The 22,160-nt window shown below is 38.7% G+C and overlaps 1 protein-coding gene across 1 annotated transcript in view; it reads left to right on the top strand.

Moving 5' to 3' along the window:
- The first annotated feature begins 3 nt into the window (after window positions 1–3).
- Window positions 4–22,160, top strand: part of CHEK1 (checkpoint kinase 1) — a 34,495-nt gene continuing 12,338 nt past the window's right edge. Inside the window, exons 1-8 of the mRNA XM_032360480.1 lie at window positions 4–111; window positions 840–924; window positions 1,926–2,149; window positions 3,362–3,426; window positions 3,521–3,590; window positions 18,446–18,634; window positions 19,705–19,809; window positions 21,807–21,902. Coding sequence (XP_032216371.1) covers window positions 860–924; window positions 1,926–2,149; window positions 3,362–3,426; window positions 3,521–3,590; window positions 18,446–18,634; window positions 19,705–19,809; window positions 21,807–21,902 — 814 coding nt within the window. The 5' untranslated portion in view covers window positions 4–111; window positions 840–859. The remainder of the gene's footprint in view (window positions 112–839; window positions 925–1,925; window positions 2,150–3,361; window positions 3,427–3,520; window positions 3,591–18,445; window positions 18,635–19,704; window positions 19,810–21,806; window positions 21,903–22,160) is intronic.

A 22,160-nucleotide genomic window follows, 5' to 3' on the forward strand; every position in this document is an offset into this window, starting at 1 on the left:
TCCTCCTTTACGGCAGGGGTGCGCGCGTTTGCGACAGCGTGACGCCGGCAGAGTTTTGGCGGGAAAAGCGCAGCATTTGGATTCCTGTGGTGGCGGCCAAAGGACGGCCTGGTGAGGAGGGGCGGCCGGTAGGGTGGGAAAGGAGCCTGTAGAAGGAGTTCGGGGTCTACATTAGTTGGGAGGGGCATGGCGAGAGGAAGTTATCGGTGACTAGCGAAGGGGATCGGAGAGACTCGCGCTGAGGGGCGGTTTCGGAGGGTGGAAAGTGTGGGACCAGGGGGGGTCCCGTTGTGTGGGGATTGGAGAGACTACTCCTCTGTGGGCTTGAGACCCCGGAGGTTTGGGTGCCGGCGGCCTCGAGTGCCTGCCAGCCCTTCCTTCCGCTTCTTGGGGCAGTTTGGCCCCGCCCCAGGCTCCTCCCGGCCTTTGGGGCGGCGTGGGGGGGTGGGAATTGGAGCTGAGCACGGGGGGAGGAGGGGCTGCAGGCGTCGGAGTTAAACTCTGTGGGTCTCCACTAGCTGGCGGCCCCTCAACCCGCCTCACCCCCTGCCCGTCCGTAGTCATTCCCCTCAAAGCATTTGTGTCCCCGACTCCTCAACAGAGCCGCTGCTTTTTCTCAGAGGTCTGAGGAAGGCAGTTTCTGCTTCGTTCTGCGTGGGAATGGGGATGGTGATTTCCACCACAGAATGCCAGAATTTAGAATACTTGCCTTGGATAAAAGCCTTGGATAAAATACGGGCGAGGTGTAAGGGGAAACCAAACTGTTACATTGAGGAGTCATGGCAGGTGGTTGAAGCTTATCCTCATCCCCGTCTTTTCTGGGTTCCTGCCTTTGATAGCCGTGGTCCGTGGTGGAGTCATGGCAGTGCCCTTTGTGGAAGACTGGGACTTGGTGCAAACCCTGGGAGAAGGTGCCTATGGAGAGTGAGTTTGAGTCCTTTCTCCTTGCCTTCACACTTGCTTTTTAGTTTTCTCCCTGTTCTGAGAACATACTCGTTGTTCTGGAATGGTTTATTCTAACACAGTGGCATCTTAGAGAACAGATCTTGGCGTTTGAACTCTTAGAGCTGCACCATCTTTTGTAAGAATGAATCCCCCATACCTTTTTAAAAAACATTTTCTCTGTAAAGAGCTGGAAGAGACCTGTGAAGTCGCTTTCTCCCCCCACATATTCCTTCCTGGGGTTTAAGCATAGTGGTTAAATGAGCAAATGAACAGACTCTGGAGTCAGACTGCCCGGTTTCAAATCTTCATTCATCACATACTAACATACTGGTTTGTGTTCTTAGGCAAACTTCTTAGAGGCATGTCTCTGTTTTCCTCAGCTCTAAGATGAAAATAATAGTACCTACCCCTTAGAACAGTTACCACAGACATATATAGTATGAGGTTAATAAATATTAGGTAGTGTTATTAAAATTAAATGAATAGAGCATATGTATATGTGATGTGGCATGGAATTACTGTTACTCCATTTTAATTTATTTTTTCTTTAAAAAAATTATTTATTCTACAGAGAGAGAGAGCGCACAAGCAGGGGGAGCTGCAGGCAGGCAGGCAGAGGGAGAGGGAGAGGGAGAAGCAGGCTACCTGCCAAGCAAGGAGCCTGATATGGGGCTTGATCCCAGGACTCTGGGATCATGACCTGAGCTAAAGGCAGCCACCTAACTGAGCCACCCAGGTGCCCTGTTTTTCAAGTATGTATTAAATAATCTTTGGATGTACAACATAATGACTTCTTTAGAGCATTAGTCATCATACTTCACATTTCAGAAAGGAGTAGTTTCTGTAGAGAACATGGCAGAAACCATTTTCTTGGTTTCTACTGAGTAGAGAAAGTAATGAAGATAAAATTGTTGATTCATATTTAATCTTTTGAAGTTTTCAAAGAAATAGAATTCAAATGTCTTCCTTTTCCTTTTGAGGGTTCAACTTGCTGTGAATAGAAGAACTGAAGAAGCAGTTGCAGTCAAGATTGTAGACATGAAGCGTGCCGTAGACTGTCCAGAAAATATTAAGAAAGAGATCTGTATCAATAAAATGCTAAATCATGAGAATGTGGTGAAATTTTATGGTCACAGGAGAGAAGGCAATATCCAGTATCTATTTCTGGAGTACTGTAGTGGAGGAGAACTTTTTGACAGAATAGGTAGGGAAATAAGCTTTATAATAACTATTTTTACCAAATAAGTTTCTAAGTTTGTTTTTTCATCTTGAGTGCGATTTGGTCATTGTCCATTCAGAACTGCTTATGCAACAGTGAATTTGGAGTAAGTTTTCTTGTTTTTTGCAAGTTATATTAGCACATTAAAGCATATATGGAATCATTAAGGAAAACTTTCCCCCCAATTTGTGTATGTGATTTTGACTAGAATTGCTGTTTTGTAGAGTTTAACAATGATAAACTAATCTCACAGTAAAGTATCATTAGTGCAACGTATTATTTACCTACGCAGTGATTCTTTTTGTAGACATTCCAGTTACATGAAATCGTATACATTTATAGAGCCAAAATAATAGCGTGTTGTTATATTCATTTATTTAAGTGAAATTAGCTTGAGAATTTTCTAGGATTGCTTTGCCTATATTTAGTAAATTCTGTACTTGTTCCTTCAGTGTTCTATGTAAATTTGAAGACTTGATATTGCAGAACACTGAGAAGTACCTAAGATTAATATCATGTGGATCTAAATTTAATATTTAAAGCTATTGTGTTCATATTTAAAAACTGATTATTAGATTCTCTAGTATGTATCTCAGGAGAGAGTTCAGTGTAAAAGAAATCAAAGAGATAAAGAGGGAGATCAAAATATAAGAAGATAACTGACAGTAGGACATTTCTTAATCAAACTGTATTTCCTGAAAGAATTTTGCAGGCATTCATGGCTTTGTAGTATGAGTGAGTGTATGAAATTTCATTTTTTTGTTAAATATTTGGTGAAATTAGTTTATATTTGCCCAGGCTAACACTTTGGCAATTACATTTCAGGGGCGGGGAAAATATTTTTATAGCATTTAGAAGAAATTGGGGGAGAATTTGAAAGATACCAAATAAATGATGGTTAGTGTAAGATAAGCAGAGGCTTTCAAGGTATAGCTTCCATTCTTAATTTGGGTAGCAGTTTGTTGTTTTCTTTGTAACTTTCCTGTGATGTTAACTTATTTTTGCCACATAATAGATGGGGAAATGTAAGTTACTAAGTATTGTATGAGCCAGTGGACACCAGAGTCTTTTAATTGTTACTGTAAGATTCTGTTTGCCAGAATACCATCACAAAAGTCTAACCTTAGAATTAGACTTTGTGGTTGATGCCTGATTATGTTTACCTGATAAACTAACTTTCATAATTAATTCTGATAGAGCCAGACATAGGCATGCCTGAACAAGATGCTCAGAGGTTCTTCCATCAACTCATGGCGGGGGTGGTAGGTACAGTTGTCTCTTTTCCTTTTGCTTAAAATTATTATGAATGAAGTAAGTTATCAAATTTTGGTGTGCTTCCTTCTGTTTCTCTTTTAGGTTTATCTGCATGGTATTGGGATAACTCACAGGGATATTAAGCCAGAAAATCTCCTATTGGATGAAAGGGGTAAGTTCAGCTTTTTGTCACTGCTGCCTAAATTGTTTTATTTTATTTTAAATTTTTTAAAAAAGATTTTATTTATTTATCTGCCAGAGAGAGAATACAAGCAGGGAAAGCAGCAGGCAAAGAGAGAACCAGGCTCCCTGCTGAGCAAGGAGCCCCATGTGGGGCTCGATTCCAGGAGCTTGGGATCATGACCTGAGCTGAAGGCAGCCGCTTAACTGACTGAGCCCTCCAGACGTCCCTGCCTAAATTATTTTAATCCACATAAGGCAGGCTGAAGCTTTTGCATTTTTGAAATTTTAGGGCAGAAAATCTGAAAAGTCGAGGAAGTTTGAGAAACTCAGTATATTTCGATTTCACAAGTACTTCCTAATATAGTTATGGAGGAGATAGAGAAATCTAACCTAGATGCAAGGGTAGCTCATTAAATAAATAGCTGTACGAATAGTCTTCAACAACTTTTCAATGAATTAATAAAGGAAAGTTTCTGTTGGAATACCCTGGACTTTTAGCCTTAACCTTTTGTTCTTTTTATTTATTTAGTTTGTTCGTTTCAAGTTTTTTTTTAAATTCCAGTTGGTTAACATATAGAGTAATAGTAGTTTCAGGAATAGAATTTAGTGATTCATCACTTATATATGACACCCTGTGCTCATCACAAGTGCCATCCTTAATACCCATCTGCCTGCTCACCTCCCCTCCAGCAAATCTCAGTTTGTTCTCTATAGTTAAGATTCTCTTTTAAATTTTGCCTCTCTCCCCATGCCCATGTTCATCTGTTTCTTTTCTTAAATTCTACATATGAGTGAAATCATATAGTATTTGTCTGTGACTGACTTATTTCACTTGGCTAAGTCACTGAGTCACTAAGCAGAGCTAAGTCATTAGCTCTATCCATGTCATTGCAAATGGCAAGATTCCATTCTTTTTTATGGCTGAGTAATATTCATATATATATGAACATTCATATATATATGTATAGCTTCTTTATCCATTCATCAGTTGGTGGACACTTGGGATCTTTATATAATTTCGCTATTGCTGATAATGCTGCTGTCAACATAAGGGTGCATGTGTCCTTTCAAATTGGTATTTTTGTATCCTTTGGGTAATTACCTAGTAGTGTAGTTGCTGGGTTGTAGGGTAGTTCTGTTTTTATTCTTTCTTTAAATTTTTAAATTAATTTTTTATTTTTTTAAATTTTTTAAAAGATTTTATTTATTTATTTGACAGAGTGAGATCACAAGTAGGCAGAGAGGCAGGCAGAGAGAGAGGAGGAAGCAGGCTCCCTGCTTAGCAGAAAGCTGGATGCAGAACTTGATCCCAGGACCCTGAGATCATGACCGGAGCCGAAGGCAGTGGCTTAACACACTGAGTTGCCCAGGCGCCCCTGTTCTTTTTTTAAAAGATTTTATTTATTCATGTATTTATCAGAGAGCAAGTGAGAGTGGGTATGCGAATGGAGAGAAGCAAGCCAACTCCATGCTGAGTGTGGCGCCCGAGTTGGGGCTTGATCTCAGAACCCTGAGGTCATGACCTGAGTGGGCTCTTGATTGAGAGTGGGAGGCTTAACCAACTGCACCACCAAGGCACCGCAGGGCAGTTCTATTTTTAATCTTTTAGGGAACCTTCATAATTGTTCTCCAGAGTGGCTGCAATCAGTTTACATTCCCACCAACAGTGCAAGGGGGTTCCCCTTTCTCTGCATCCTCACCAACATCTGTTGTTTCCTTTGTTGTTGAGAGGTATGAAGTGATACCTCATTGTACTTTTGACTTGAATTTCCCTGATGATCACTCATGTTGAGCATCTTTTTGTATGTCTGTTAGCCATCTGTATATCTTTGAAAAATGTCTATTCACATCTTCTGCCCATTTCTTAACTGGATTATTTGTTTATTGGGGGATGAGTTTGATAACTTCCTCATAGATCTTGGATACTAACCCTTTATCAGATATGTCATTTCCAGATATCTTCTTCCATTCCAAAGGTGCTATTTATTTAGTTTTGTTGATCGTTTCCTTTGCTGTAAAGAAGCTTTCTGTCTTGATGGAATCCCAATAGTTCATTTTTGCTTTTGTTTTCCTTGCTTCCAGAGATGTATCTAGTAAGAAGTTGCTACTGCAAATGTCAGATAGGTTGCTGCACGTGTTCCTCTCTAGGATTTTGATGGTTTCCTGTCTCATGTTTAGCTTAGGTCTTTAATCAATTTTTTTTAAAAGATTTTATTTATTTATTTGACAGAGAGAGAGTGCATGTGAGCATAAGCAGGTGGAGCATTAGGCAGAGGGAGAGGGAGAGGCAGGCTCCCCGTTGAGCAGAGAGCCTAATGTGGGCCCCAATTCCAGGACCCTGGGATCATGACCTAAGCTGAAGGTAGACGCTTAACTGACTAAGCCATCAGGTGCTCCTATTCTTTCAGCTATTTTGAATTTATTTTTTAAAAATTTTTTATTTTTAATAAACATATAATATATTTATTTTTATCCCCTGGGGTACAGGTATGTGAATCACCAGGTTTACACACTTCACAGCACTCACCATAGCACATACCCTCCCCAATGTCCATAACCCCGCCCCACTTCTCTCAACCCCCCTCCCCCCAGTTGAATTTATCTTTGTGTATAGTGTAAGAAAGTAGTCTATTTTCTTTCTTTCTTTCTTTCTTTTTTTTTTAATTTAAGAGAGGGAGAGAGTGTGAGGTGGGAAGAGGCGGACAGAGAGGAAGAGAGAAACTCATGCAGACTCCATGCTGAGTGCAGTGATCTCATGACCTGAGCCAAAACCAAGAGTTCGATGTTCAATGGACAGTGCTACCCAGAATCCCTAGATTCATTCCTTTGAATGTTGCTGTCCAGTTTTTGTTGAAGAGACCATCTTTTTTTCATTGGATATTCTTTCCTGCTTGTTGAAGATTAGTTGACCCAATAGTAGTGGGTCCATCTCTAAATTTTCTATTCTATTCCATTGGTTTTTATGTATCTGATTTTGTGCCGTACCATATTGTCTTAATGATTACAGCTTTGTAATATAGCTTAAAGTCCAGAATTGTGATGCCTCCAGCTTTGCTTTTCTTTTTTAAGATAGCTTTGGCTATTCGGGTCTTTTGTGGTTCCATACAAATTTTAGGATTATTTATTCTAGCTCTGTTTAAAATTCTAGTGGTATTTTGATAGGGATTGCATTAAATGTGTAGATTGCTTTGGAGAGTGTAGACATTTTAACAATGTTTGTTCTTCCAATCCATGAACATGGAATGTTTTTCCATTTCTTTATGTCCTCTTCAATTTCTTTCATAAGTGTTTTATAATTTTCAGAGTACAGATCTTTTGCCTCTTTGGTTAGTTTTCTTCCTAGGTATCTTACGGTTTTTGGTACAATCGATTCCTTGATTTCTCTTTCTGTTGCTGCTTTATGGGTGTATAGAAATCCAACAAATTAAAAAAAAATCCAACAAATTTCCGTACATTGATTTTGTATCCTGCAGCTATACTGAATTTGTGTTATCAGTTCTAGCAATTTTTTGGTGGAATCTTTTGGGTTTTCTACAGAGTATCATGTCATTTGCAAATAGTGAAAGATTGACTTCTTCCTTGCTAATTTGGATGCCTTTATTTCTTTTTGTTGTCTGATTGCTGAGGCTAGGATTTCCAGTATTATGTTAAATAACAGTAGGAGTGGCCATCCCTGTCTGTAGATCTACTTCTGTAGATGTAGATGTAGTTCCTGACTAAAGAGGAAAAGCTCTCAGTTTTTCCCCACTGAGGATAATATTAGCTTTTTTAATATGGCCTTTTGAATATGGCTTTAATGATGTTGCAGTATGTTCCCTCTATCCCTACTTTGCTGGGGATTTTTATCAAGAATGGACGCTGAATTTTGTCACATGCTTTTTCTGCATCTATTGTGAGGATCATATGCTGGTTATCCTTTCTTTTATTAGTGTGGTGTATTATGTTGATTGATTTATGAATACTGAACCTTGCAACCCAGGAACAAATTCCACTTCATTGGGGTGAATGATTCTTTTAATACACTGTTGGATTCGATTTGCTAGTATTTTGTTGAGAATTTTTGCCTTCATGTTTATCAGGGATATTGACCTGTAGTTCTCTTTTTTAGTGGGTCTTTGTCTGATTTTAGAATGAAAATAAGGTGGTCTCATAGAATGAGTTTGGGAGTTTTCCTTCCATTTCTATTTTTTGGAACAATTTGAGTGGAGTAAGTATTAACTCTCCTTTAAATATTTGGTAGAATTCCCCTGGGAAGCCATCTGGTCCCGGACTTGTTTTTTGGGAGTTTGGTTATTGATTCAGTGTCTTTGCTGGTTATTGGTGTAAGTTTTCTATTTCTTCCAGTTTAGGTTTGGTAGTTTATATGTTTTTAGGAATTTATCAATTTTTTCCAGATTTCCCAATTTGTTATCATATAATTTTTCATAGTATTCTAATTATTGATATTTCTGTGGTGTTGGTTGTAATCTGTCTTTTCTTATTCTCATTATTTATTTAGATCCTTTTCTTTTCTTTTTGGTAAGTTTGGCTAGGAGTTTATTAATTTTATTCTTTCAAAGAACCAGCTCCTGTTTTCATTGATCTGTTCTGCTGGGGTGTTTTTGTTTGTTTCTGTATCATTTATTTCTTCTCTAATCTTTTTTATTTCCTTTCTTTTGCTGCCTTTAGGCTTCATTTGTTCTTTTTGCAGCTCCTTTAGGTGTAAGGTTAGGTTGCTCTTGTGAGATTTTTCTTGCTTGTTGAGGTAGGCCTGTATTGCTGTATACTTCCCTCTTAAGTCTGCTCTTGCTGCATCCCAAAGGCTTATTTGTGTTTTATTATCATTTGTTTCCATGTGTTTTTTTATTCTTTAATCTCCTGGTTGACCCATTCATTCTTTAGTAGGGTGTTTTTTAATCTCCATGTATTTGTGGTCTTTCCAAATTGTTTCTGTGGTTCACTTCAGGTTTCAAAGTGTTGTGGTCAGAAAATATACACGGTGTGATCTCAGTCTCTTTGTATTTGTATTTGTATTTGTGACCCAGTGTGTGGTAAGTTCTGGAGAATGTCCCATGCCCTTGAAAGGAATGTGTATTCTGCTGCTTTAAGATGAAATGTTCTGAATGTATCTGTTAAGTCCATTTGGGCCAGTGTGTCATTCAAAGCCATTGTTTCCTTGTTGATTTTCTGCTTAGATGATCTGACCATTGCTGTAAGTGGAGTGTTAAAGTCCCTTGCTATATTACTGTATTATTATCAATGTGTTCCTTTATGTTTGTTATTGTTTTACATATTGAGTGCTCTCAAGTTGGGGGCATAAATGTTTATACTTGTTAGGTCCTCTTGTTGGGTAGACCCCTTTATTATGATATAGTGCCCTTCTTCAACTCTTGTTACAGTCTTTGGCTTAAAATCTCATTTGGCTCAGGGCACCTGGGTGGCTTAATTGGTTAAGCATCTGACTCTTGATCTTAGCTCAGGTTTTGATCTCAGGGCTGTGAGTTCAAGCCCCATTTTGGTCTTCAGGCTGGGTGTGGAGCCTACTTTCAAAAATAAACAAAACAAAATCTCATTTGTCTGACATAAGTATTGCTACTCCACCTTTCTTTTGACTTCCATTAACATGATAAATGATTTTCTGTCCCTTCGATTTCTTTTTTATTTCTAAGATTTTATTTATTTGACAGGGAGAGACATAGCCAGAGAGGGAACACAAGCAGGCGGGAAGGGAGAGGGAGAAGCATGCTTCCTGCTGAACTGGGAGCTGATACGGGGCTCAATCCCAGGATTCTGGGATCATAACCTGAGCAGAAGACAGATGCTTAAGCACTGAGCCACCCAGGTGCCTCTGTCCCTTCAGTTTCAATCTGCAGGTGTTTGTAGGCAGCATATCCATTCTGTCTTTTTTTTTTTTTTTTTAAGATTTTTATTTATTTATTTGACAGACAGAGATCACAAGTAGGCAAAGAGGCAGGCAGAAAGAGGAGGAAGCAGGCTCCTCGCTGAGCAGAGAGCCCGACGCGGGACCCGATCCCAGGACCCTGGGATCATGACCTGAGCCGAAGGCAGAGGCTTTAACCCACTTAGCCACTCAGGCGTCCCCCATTCTGTCTTTTTTATCCATTCTGACACCCTGTGTTTTTTGATTGGAGCATTTAGTCCATTTTCATTCAGGGTAATTATTGATAGATATGAACTTAGTTCCATTGTATTACCTATAAAGTTGTTGTTTTCTGGAGATTTTCTCTGTTCCTTTCTAGTCTTTATTGTTTTTTGTCTTTCCCACTCAAAGAGTTTCCTTTACTATTTATTGCAGGCCCATTTATGTGGTCATAAACTCCTTTAGTTTTTGTTTGGGAAATTCTGTATCTCTCCTCCTATTCTGAATGACAACCTTGCTGCCTAAAGTATTCTTGGCTACATATTTTTCCCATTCAGTATGTTGAATATATCATGTCACTTTCTTCTGGCTTCCTAAGTTTCTGTGGGAGAATTCTGCTGCTAACCTTATTTGTCTTACTTTATGAGTTAGGGATTTCTTTTGTCTTTCTGCTTTTAGGATTTATTCCCTTCTCTCTATATTTTGCAGATTTAACTGTGTTATGTCTTGGTATTGACCTGCTTTTGTTGATTTTGATGAGAGCTCTCTCTGCCTCCTGGATCTGGGTGTCTGTTTCCTTCCCCAGATCAGGGAAATTTTTATTTCATTTCCCTATTATTACCTCAAATAAATCTTCTGTTCCCTTTTTACTCTCTTCTTTTGGGACTCTTATGATACAAATGTTATGTTTGATGGAGTCACTGAGTTCTCTCCTTCTACATTTGGGATATAATATTTTTCTTTCCCTCTTCTTTTCAGCTTCATTGTTTTTCATAATTTATCTTTTGTATCACTTATTTATTCCTCTAATTCTTCCATTCTTGTGGTCATTACATCCAGTTGGTTTCAAATCTCAGTTACTACATTTTTCATTTTGGCCTGACTAGTTTTTAGATGTTTTATCTCTGAGGTAAGAGACTCCCTTGTGTCTTCTGTGCCTTTCTCAAGTCCAGCTGATGTTCTTATGATTGTTGCTTTAAGTTCAGGCATATTTTTACCTATTTCAATTAGTTCCCTGCCTGTGACCTTTTCTTATTCTTTCTTTTGGGATGAGTTCCTCAATCTTTACATTTTGTCTAGATCTCTCTTTTCTTCTCTGTGTTAGGAAAGCCCATTATGTTTCCCGCTCCTGAGATTAATGGCTTTATAAGAAGAGGTCCTATACTTTCCAGGGCCTGGTGCTTTAGGAAGTATCTCTGAGGTATGTTGTGTGCTCTCTGTGGCTGTATTTTGATTGCTCTTTCCCTTGGGTCAGTCCTCTGTAGTTTCTCTTGCCTGCAGTGGGGAGTGTTTGGACCTTGGCTAGAGTGTGCTGAGTTTGACCTAGGTATGTTTTGGTCTGCTTGTTAAAAGGCACCAGATGCTGTTTCCACTAGTGCTGAAGCTCTGCAGAACATTCTAGTCAGTAGACTTGGTGCATGTGGGGGATTTGTGCTGGTCTTCTGAGGCAGGGGCTTGCTGCACCGTTCTTAGGCACACTTGTCTGAGAAAAGCAGCACCTTCAGAGCACAGAGTGGGTGAGGCTTGTTGTAAGCAGTTCAGGCCACCAGTGCTGGTGCTGTGCTGCTTACCAAAGTTAGTTTATGCTGAGGGGCAGGAGAGAGAAATGGCACCAGCCCCCTCCCTTGTTTCTGGAGGGGAGAGTTCATACCCGCCACTGTCCAGGAAGCCCTTCCAGGAGAGCATGTGTCCCAGGCATCCCACAGATCCGTTCCTTCACCTTGTCTGTGTCTGGGCTGTCTGCCCGCTGGCATTGCAGTGCACCTGTGTTCTATCCCAGGTAGGCTGGCTGAGTTTTAAAATTCCAAACTTTAGGGACCTGGCATGGCATGGACCTATGCTGGTCTTCTGGGGGAGGGTATCACTGTGCTGGATTTGATGCAGGTTTGTCCCAGAAGGGCAGTCACACCAAAGCACAGGGCATGGAGTTTGGAATAAAGTGCTGCAAAGAGCCCATGTCCATGTTAGTTGTCCTCAGCTGGTGTCTCAGCACCTAGACTGAGGGGCAGAGGAGGGAAATGATGCCCGCTGGCTCTTTTGTTCCTAGAGAGCCAATGCCAGCTCTCCCCGATGGCACCAAGAAGGGGAACTGTCTCCCAGTATGTACCAGGAATTCTCAGCTCGCACCATCTGCTTCCAGGTTATCTGCCCTCCTTCTCCCTGGGAGCACTGCAGCACCTTTAGGGCTCCACACCAGCCATGCTGCATACCTCTAAAACTCCAATCTTCGGCCTCACTGGTCATTAAAAACTCACAAAAATCAACCCTTCTCGTTTTTCCCAGTCAGGCTTTGGGGAAGCGTTTTCCATGTCTGATCTCCCATGTGCTCTTCTCTCTCTGTCACCCCTCTCTTTTACCAGGGCTCCCTCCTCTCTGCAGAACTGCAGTCCCCAGATCTCATCTCCCCAGATCACATCTCCGTACCTCCTACCTTCCAGAATGTGGCCTCTCTCCTTCTAATTTTTGAGTTTGTTCTGTCAGTCCTTAGATTGATTTCTGGATATTCAGCATGAATTGATATTTATCTTGCTATGTTCGAAGGATAAAGCAAGCCTACGGTCATCTTACTCTGCTGTTCAGCTCCATCCTGTTTGTTCTTTTTAACCTGTGACTTACATGGAGATGCAGAGAGTTTAGGTATATTTCATGGATGTCATAAAAACTGAGAGGGATGGATGGTGAAAGTATTAGCTTATTGAGTCAGGATCAGAAAAGATGACAGAGGGGTGGTTGTATGGCTCATTTGGTTGAACATCTCACTCTTGTTTTTGGCTCAGGTCATGATCTCAGCGTCGTGGGATTGAGCCCCACAGAAGGCTCTGTGCTCAGTGGAGAATCTGCTTAACATTCTTTTCCTCTCCTTCTCTCCCTCCCCTTCTTGTGCTCTTGCTCTCTCTCTCTTTAACATAAATTATAAAAAAATGACAAACGTCAGCAGCATGAGGCAGTGTTTTTTTTTTTTTTTAAAGATTTTATTTATTTATTTGACAGAGATTACAAGTAGGCAGAGATGCAGGCAGAGAGAGAGAGAGAGAGAGAGGAGGAAGCAGGCTCCCTGCTGATCAGAGAGCCTAATGCGGGACTCGATCGCGGGACCCTGAGATCATGTCCTGAACCAAAGGCAGAGGCTTAACCTACTGAGCCACCCAGGCCCCCGAGGCAGTGATTTTTGTGTTTTTTTTTGTTTGTTTGTTTAATGCTCGTTTAATGCATTAGAATAGTTTAATGCTCGTTTAATGCATTAGACTCGCAAATAGTAGATTTTCAGAAATATTTATGGAATGAATGAATACAACAGGCCAGAGAGGTGAGTTGAGTTTAACAGGTTGTTTTCCAGTACAGAAATGTTTGAAGTCCAGGATAAATACATTTGAATGGTATTCTCTTTGGTAGCAAAACAGTTTAAAAAAAAATTTACTAGACAGCAGACTTCATATTAGTTACCTTTGCGATGCAGTCATGAGAAAAATAAGGTGGTATTGTTGAGAATGAGGAAGATAGCAGTCCAGTACTGCTTTGTTGAGGCCATACTGGAAATAATGGGTGCCCTGGGACACTACCATAAAAGGCATATAGACATATGAAGTGCTTTTACAGGAGAGTGACCAGACTAGTTGGAAGGGCCACAAACTGTAAAAACAAGGAATAATTAAAGGAACCCAGGGGAAACTTAATAGTGGTTAAATGCATTTCTTCAGACCATGTGAGTGAAGACTACATGGAAGCACTGGGTTAGTGCAAGTGTGGACTCCATTGTTGGATCTATCCAAAAATTGAATAGGTTGCTTTGGAATGTAGGAAGTTTGTAATGTGAAAATCAAATGCTGGATAGAGAGAGGAGGAAGCATGCTCCCTTCTGAGCAGAGAGCCCGATGTGGGACTCCATCCCAGGACCCTGAGATCATGACCTGAACCGAAGGCAGAGGCTTGACCCATTGAGCCATCTAGGCATTCTGGATCAAAGTATTTTTAAGATCTTGTCCAACCCTAAGGTTTAGTGTTTCTGGCAGTATTTTTCACCACATGTCACTGTACTTTCTTATCAGCCTCCTAGCCTTTTCCTGAACTCTAATTGGCCTTCATACTAGGAGATGAGTTAAGGAAAGCCAGTTATTTAATAAGTAATGGAGATGTGAATATGTAATAACATTTGGAATATGAAAACTTTGTTTTCATACTAAAAATCTGTTTTTTTTTCTTTATAAAAATACTAGTTAATGAAGTAAGGTGGAAAGTATAAAGAAGAAAGTAAAAAAATATCACCAGAAACCCATCAATCATTTATAACCACTGTTAATTTTTTTTTAAATTTAAAAAAAAATTTTATTTATTTATTTGACAGATCACAAGTAGGCAGAGAGGCAGGCAGAGAGAGCGGGAAAGCAGGTTCCCTGCTGAGCAGAGAGCATGATGCAGGGCTTGATCCCAGGACCCTGAGATCATGACCTGAGCCGAAGGCAGAAGTTTAACCCACTGAGCCACCAAGGCGTCCCAACCACTGTTAATTTTTGATGATTATCTTTTAGATAAACATTTATTAAGCTGTCTGCCTAGATGCCCAAGATCCTCCTTTGGTTATTTAGGCTTCTGCAAGTTGCTTTATAAGGCAAATAGCAAAATTTTAGATAATTCAGAAAATTCAGTGTATGAGGAAAAGGAACTGAGTAATTGATTGGTGAGTCCCAAGAAATGAGAGCACAGTTGGAGAATTCCTTTATTTTCCATTTTTCGTTCTATTTCTATTAACTTTTTGAATGCTAATAGACTTAAAAAAATTTTCCTCCTCTGCATTATTTACAGTTAATCCATTTTTCTGTTCTCTGGGTTGTTTCTATGTTGTTTTTAATTTTTTTTAATAAAAGATTTTATTTATTTATTTGATGAAGAGCACCAGCGGGGGGAACAGCCGACAGAGGGACAGGGAGAAGCAGACTCCCCACTGAGCAGAGAACCCGACATGGGGCTCGATCCCAAGACCCTGGGATCATGACCTGAGCCCAAGGCAGATGCTTAACTGACTGAGTCACCGAGGTGCCCCTCAATGCTAATAGTTATCCTTGATGGTATACTACAGTCAATTCATCTCCTTCCTCATCTACAAATTAAGACTTTTTTTTTTTTTTTTGGGGCGCCTGGGTGGCTCAGTGGGTTAAGCCGCTGCCTTCGGCTCAGGTCATGATCTCAGGGTCCTGGGATCGAGTCCCGCATCGGGCTCTCTGCTCAGCAGGGAGCCTGCTTCCTCCTCTCTCTCTCTCTGCCTGCTTCTCTGCCTACTTGTGATCTCTTTCTGTCAAATAAATAAATAAAATCTTTAAAAAAAAAAAAAAAAAGACTTTTTTTTTTTTTTTTTTTTTTTTTTTTTTGAGTTAATGTGGGTTTGGGGGAAAAAGGATTACTTTTTTCTGTTAGAGGCAGTACAGCATAGTGTTAAGAGCTCGGGTTTTAGAGTCATTTGAACCTAGGTTTAATCTAGGCCACCTCATAGTGGGTGTATAGCTGTGGGCAAGCTGGCATTACGTACCTTCTCTCTCCTTACTGTCCTTCTTTATAAATGGTGATAAGAGAATCTATTTGGGTTGAAGATGAGGGAGATATACATATCTTTACCCACATATGTATAAACTTACGTTAGATTATAGAATATATGGTTTTTTAATATGCATGTGGGTTTTATTTTTCAGGACGTTATTTTATTTTGTATTTATGTTACATAAAAACGTTTACAGTTACTTAAAACTTAAAAAAAAATTTAGGCATAGGGCTCCTGGCTGGCTCAGTTTGTAAAGCATGCTACTCTTGATCTTAGGGTTGTGAGTTTGAGCTCTATGTTGGGTGTAGAGCTTCCTTTTTTTTAAAAAATGATTTTATTTATTTATCTGAGAGAGAGCATATGTAAGCAGGCAGAGGGGCAAAGGGAGAAGCAAACCTCCCTGCTAGGCAGGGAGCCTAATGTGGGCTTCCATCCCAGAACGCTGAGATCATGACCTGAGCTGAGGGTAGACGCTTAACTGACTGAGCCACCTAGGTAGGTACCCAGGCTGTAGAGCTTACTTAAAAAGTTCAGGCATATGAAAATTTATATAAAACATATATGATATAGTAAAATAAAAATAAAACAACTACCTGTATACCAATCTGGCTTAAAAAATAAAACATTAGCATGCCTAGGTGACTCAGTCAGTTATGTGTCTGCCTTAGGCTCAGGTCATGATCCCATAGTCCTGGGATCCAGCCCAGCATCGGGCTCCCTGCTCCTCAGGGAGTCTGTTTCTCCCTCTGCCGCAGACCCCCCGCCTCTGCCCCCCAACTCATGCCCTCTCTCATGCAAAAATAAATAAATAAAATCTTAAAAAAACTATACATAAGTACATTGCTCAAAACAGTGGTGTAAAATAGCAAAACGCTGGAAACAACGTAAATGTCTATCAACAATGGAATAGATAAATTATGAAATGGATGATTTATAGGTACAAGTAAGGACATGGGTATGTTTCATAGACATTCATACAAGTATGCTTCTATTTATATGAAGTTCAAAAATATGTAAAATCAAATATATTGTTTAGAAATACAAATATGGGGAAAAATCACACAAAAAAGAGCATATTAAAGCAAAAATCAGAATGGTAGTCACTTCTGAGAAGGTAGGGAAGAGAATATATTGAGGGAAGTAATTATAGGGGATTTCAAAGGAAATATATATGTATATTTGTTCTTGCTCAATATTTAACATATTTACTATATCATATATGTTTTATATAAATTTTCATATGCCTTTCATAGTCTTTTTAAAAAAGAAAACATTACAAATATAGTCCAAGTCCTCTGTATTCCTTCACAAATGTATTCCCTTTTTCTCAGAGATAAGCACACTCCTCAATTTAGAATTTATTATATGCAGGTCTTTACAACCATATGTTGCAGACATATGGAAACAACAAAATTCAAGGAATGTTACAGTTACCTATTAGCATTTTCACTGATAACTTGCCACTCTTAATCTCAGTGATTTGTCAAGATTGTGTCATATATAGCTATTAAAAGGATAATTAGAGTAGCTGCCTCCCAATTGAAATGCAGGTAAACATCATCAATGTCTTACATATTATATTGTGTGGATATACTTGATTTTCAAAGAATCAAAACCCTATTTTAGGACATTAAAATTGTTTCTAGATTTAAAGAGATAGAACAGCAGTATCTGTTCTGTAGATTTGTGCACAGGTCCAATTAGGTTGTGTTATAATGGATATTTGCTATGGCACTTGTCTTTTTTTTTCACTTATACCCTGTTCCATGTCAATACTACAGATAGTTTTGTTTTGTTTTGTTTTTAATGATTGTATTTATTCCAGAGAGAGAAAGCAGGGGGAGGGGCAGAGGGGGAGGGACAAGCAGATTCTGCAGAGTGGGGAGCTGGGCACAGGGCTTTATCCCAGGACCTCAAGATCATGACCTGAGACACAACCAAGAGTCGGACACTCAGTTGACTGAGCCACCCAGGTGCCTTTTTTAAAAAAAGCAACTTATCAATATAGTTTTCATTGTATACATGTGCAATAAGATTTTACCATTTCTTTATTGATGGATATTTAAGCTATTTACAGATAATATTGCTAGGAATATCCTTATGTTTGTGAATTTTAGGGAATGTTTCTGTGTTTATGGTCCTGGAAATGGGAATTACTAGTTCAAAGAGTGACTATTTCAAAATTGCTAGATTGCCAGATTGCCCTCTAAAAAGGCTGTACCATTTTACACCTTGGTAATAGGGGGACTTCCCTCCCTCCTAAGATTAGATTAGAGTCCCTTGCTATAAGATCTTATAATGCTTTGTATTTTTATAACTTTTTCAATGGCTGTTTATTTTTAATTTTCAGTAATTTATTTACCTGCATTGGCTAGCACAGTGTCACTCAGTTATGGTGAATATTCACTAAGGACAGAATAAGTTGAAAGTCCTGCCTACAGGACATTTGTTAAAGATGGGAAGGAAGTTAGAGGAAATTTTGTTTTTCTGTTCTTTTTTTTTTTTTTTTTTTTTTTTGTGCAGTGTTCCTTCTTTTCTAAACTTTGACAAGAAGTTCTAGTGGTTTGTGGATCTTAAGCTTTGGTACATCTTTACATATTTTCTTCCTGTCAGCTGGGTTTATTTGCTGCTGAGAAAGTTGTGCCTGTCATGTTATTGGTGTCGCCTTCCTGCCCTCTGTACAAGTTGATGAAGTTCTTGCCTGTGCTTTCAACCACAACTAGAGTGCCCTTTTTCCAGAAGGGCAATCCCTTTTGACTCGTTTCTTTCTTTAACCTAGTCCAAACTGTTTTGTATATTGATGATTTTTCTCTTAAGTTAATAGAAGCAATGAGGTCTTTTTCTAGTTTTAGTTATGTGGTGATATTTTTTATTTCTTCTTTTTAAAATTTCTTTTTTGGGGTGCCTGAGTGGCTCAGTCATTTAAGCGTCTGCTTTTGCTCAGGTCATGATCCCTGGGTTCTGGGATAGAGCCCCTACATCGGGCTCCCTGCTCAGTGGGGAGCCTGCTTCTTCCTTTCCCTCTACCCCTCCCCCTGCTTGTTCTCTCTCGTTTGTGCTCTCTCTAATAACTAAAATCTTTTAAAAAAATTATTTTTTGTCATTTTAAGGTAGAAAAGTGCTACACACTTTGTAAGTAATAGCAGTGATTTTCCAATAAAATCTTAATTCCTTTAAGTATATCTATTTATAAAACATTTTTATCCAGTGCCATTCAATTTTTCCTTTGGTTTAGATAACCTCAAAATCTCTGACTTTGGCTTGGCAACGGTGTTTCGGCATAATAATCGTGAACGTTTATTGAACAAGATGTGCGGTACTTTACCTTATGTTGCTCCAGAACTTCTAAAAAGAAAAGAATTTCACGCAGAACCTGTTGATGTTTGGTCCTGTGGAATAGTACTTACGGCAATGTTGGCTGGAGGTAAGAGCTCTTTAATCGTGATGGAACTCCTGTCCTAGGAAAGCCAGATTTGTTATACCAAAATAAATGAAACAAACCAAGGGAAACCATATTTTATTTTGTTATTTATTTATTTGACAGAGATCACAAATAGGCAGAGAGGCAGGCAGAGTGGCAGGGGAAGCAGGCTCCCCTCTGAGCAGAGAGCCCAATGTGGGGCTCTGTCTCAGGACCCTGGGATCATGACCTGAGCCGAAGGCAGAGGCTTTAACCCACTGAGCCACCCAGGCGCCCCTTTATTTTATTTTTTAAAGATTTTCTTTATTTGCCAAAGGGAGCGCAAGCAGGGGAGTGGGAGAGGGAGAAGGAGACACCCCGCTGAGCAAGAAGCCCTGTGCAGGACTCGGTCCTAGGACTCTGGGGTCATGACCCGAGCTGAAGGCAGATGCTCAGATGCTTACCCGACTGAGCCATCCAGGCATCCCGTATGTGATAGTATTTTTTTTTTTTTTTTTTTTTTTTTAAAGATTTTATTTATTTATTTGACAGAGAGAAATCACAAGTAGATAGAGAAGCAGGCAGAGAGAGAGAGAGGGAAGCAGGCTCCCTGCCGAGCAGAGAGCCCGATGCGGGACTCGATCCCAGGACCCTGAGATCATGACCTGAGCCGAAGGCAGCGGCTTAACCCACTGAGCCACCCAGGCGCCCTGTGATAGTATTTTAATAGTGAATTTATTTATAACTAAGTTGGAACTTTGAATCCCAAAGCTTTTTAAAAATGAGGTATGTATAGCTATTATGAGACTGACGCGCTGCCTACTGCGCTAAGGAGGCACCTGGTATGTATGAAGTATCACAATAGCAGCCTCTCTAAGATTGATGTGAATAATTTTGGAAACGGTAGAGCAGAATTGGTTTATCTTTGAAGTGCCTCTAAACTTTACGTGAGTTGGCATTCTTAGTTTGAAAATCATATTGAATTAATTTGGTGGAAACTTTTAATGGGTTTGTATCGTTGACTATTTTCCTTTAAAATCTTTACTGTGTGGTAAAGTGAACACTCAGGAAACTGAAACTTGTTTCTTTTTTAGAATTGCCATGGGACCAGCCCAGTGACAGTTGTCAGGAATACTCTGATTGGAAAGAAAAAAAAACATACCTCAACCCTTGGAAAAAAATTGATTCAGCTCCTCTAGGTAACTGGATTGTTGATTGAAAGTACTGATTTCTTAGATAATGAAGCCTGGTGATTGAATTTTTTCTTTATATATTTTTCTTTCTAGCTTTTAAATAATCATGTAAGTAATCTATGATCCTTGCAAGCAGATTAGAAAATAATATTAAAAAAAACAACAACTGTATAATCCCAGCACTCAGAAATAGCTTTTTTTAATATTTTGATATGCAGTTCTACACTTTGTTGTAAAGATGTATAATAAATATATACGTTTGCTATATATGCATATTATTTATAAGTATGTATGTTTCTATAGAAAATGAGATCACACTACATATGCTATCTTGTAACCTATTTCTTTGCCTTTATGCTATAGTCATGGACATTTTTCCAGTGACTATAATTTTAGGTCTACATTATTGTTTTTAAAGGCCGTGATGGAATATTACTATGTGGGTATGTTTACTATATTCATCCAATTCACTTTTTTTAGAGATTTGTATATTTTTTAAATTTTTCACTCGTTAAAGACGTATGATATGATCATCCACATAATGCACATACCTTTAAATTATTTAATTAAAAAACAAATCCAGAAGTGTTAGGGATGTAGGCAGTTTTTAATTATTATGGCTTACTTGGCCAAATTGCTTTTTAGAAACTTCGTACAATCTCGTTAGTTAATATTTTTAAATTTTTAAAAAGATTTCAATTATTTATTTATTTATTTATAAAGACGTTATTTTGAAAAACTTTATTTATTTATTTGACAGAAAGAGAGAGCACGCGTGTACAAGTAGGGAGAGCAGCAGGCAGAGAGAGAAGCAGGGTCACCACTGAGAAGGGAGCCTGACTTGGGGGCTCATCATCACCTGAGCCAAAGGCAGACACTTAATTGACTAAGTCACCCAGGCCCCAAAGATTTATTTATTTAATTTTATTTATTTATTTATTTAAGATGTATTTATTTTCAAAAGAGAGAGTGCACATGGTGTATGCGTGCAATGGGGAAGGGTAGAAAGTGTTTTCTGCAGACTCTGCACTGAGCGTGGAGCCCAGCATCAGGCCTAGTCTCAGGACTTGGAAATCACAAACTTAGTGGAAACTAGGAGTCTGTTGCTTAACAGATTGAGCCACCTAGGTATCCCTGTAGTCACTATTTCTTATCTTTATTTTAAATTTAATATCAGTGAGGTGGTATAGCCATTACTAGCTTTTTGTCCATTTTTGTGGATGATCTGTTTTACTCACTGCTACCAGGGAGATTTTCTTAATACTTTATATGAGTTGTTGTTTTTTTTTTAAACATTAATATCATTAGATCTTTGCATTTGTTACAGATATTTTTCACAATTTGCCATGCATTTTTATTTTGTTTATGCTGTTTTCACATGCAGAAGTTTTATATTTTTATTCAAATCTACTATTTTTGTGCTTTGTGGTTTTCTGACTCTATTGTTATGTTTGGAAAGGTCTTCCCTTCCTCTAACTTAGAAGAAAATTCCCTGTGTTTTTGTGTTTTTTATAGTTTCAGTTTTTCATTTTAACCTTGGTCCATTAGAAAATAATTTTATGTTTTGGAAACATACGAATTTTTTATGAAGATAAGATACTTTAGGTTGATAGTTGCTTATGATATTTTCTCTTAAAAAGTTATTGGAAAGTAGATTTTCCTCATAAAACTGGGTGAATAAGGACATAACATTGACATATTAGAACTGTAACATTTTGTATTGAAAATTGATGAGGGTTTTTGTATCTTTGTTAATGTCGTACACGGGGAGAAACATTTGCAACTGGCTCATGTTCTCCTTGTTTGCAGACAACAAAAAATCAGACCTGAGAACGTAGCAAAGAGCAACTACATGAAATTAAAGCAATAATGTAGTAGGTTTATTTCTTCTCTTGCCCAGAAATATTTGGATATAAGGAGACTATTAGAGAAAATGTTCCACAGCACAAGTTTTTAATCTGCATGACTCTTTTATAAATATTGTATTAATATTTTATTTTCAGCTTTGCTGCATAAAATCCTAGTTGAGAATCCATCAGTAAGGATTACCATCCCAGACATCAAAAAAGATAGATGGTACAATAAACCACTCAAGAAAGGTAATATCCTGAAAAATATGAGTATTTTTTTCTGTGAAAGAAAAGACACTTGCAGTCAGTATTACAAGTCAGTAACACAAGATGTCTGTGGTTTCTGTCTTTATGTAGGTTGGTTATAATGTCTAGTTGGGAAAACAGAAATACAAAAAATAATTTTGAACTTTATTAATAGAAGGTCAGAGTACTATAGCTAAGTGTTTGACTAAGTCTTAAGTAACAGAAAAAACTTGTCTTCCTGAGGAAATCACATTAAATCTA

This window comes from Mustela erminea, chromosome 9 (assembly GCF_009829155.1).
Source record: "Mustela erminea isolate mMusErm1 chromosome 9, mMusErm1.Pri, whole genome shotgun sequence".
Lineage (NCBI taxonomy): Eukaryota > Metazoa > Chordata > Mammalia > Carnivora > Mustelidae > Mustela > Mustela erminea.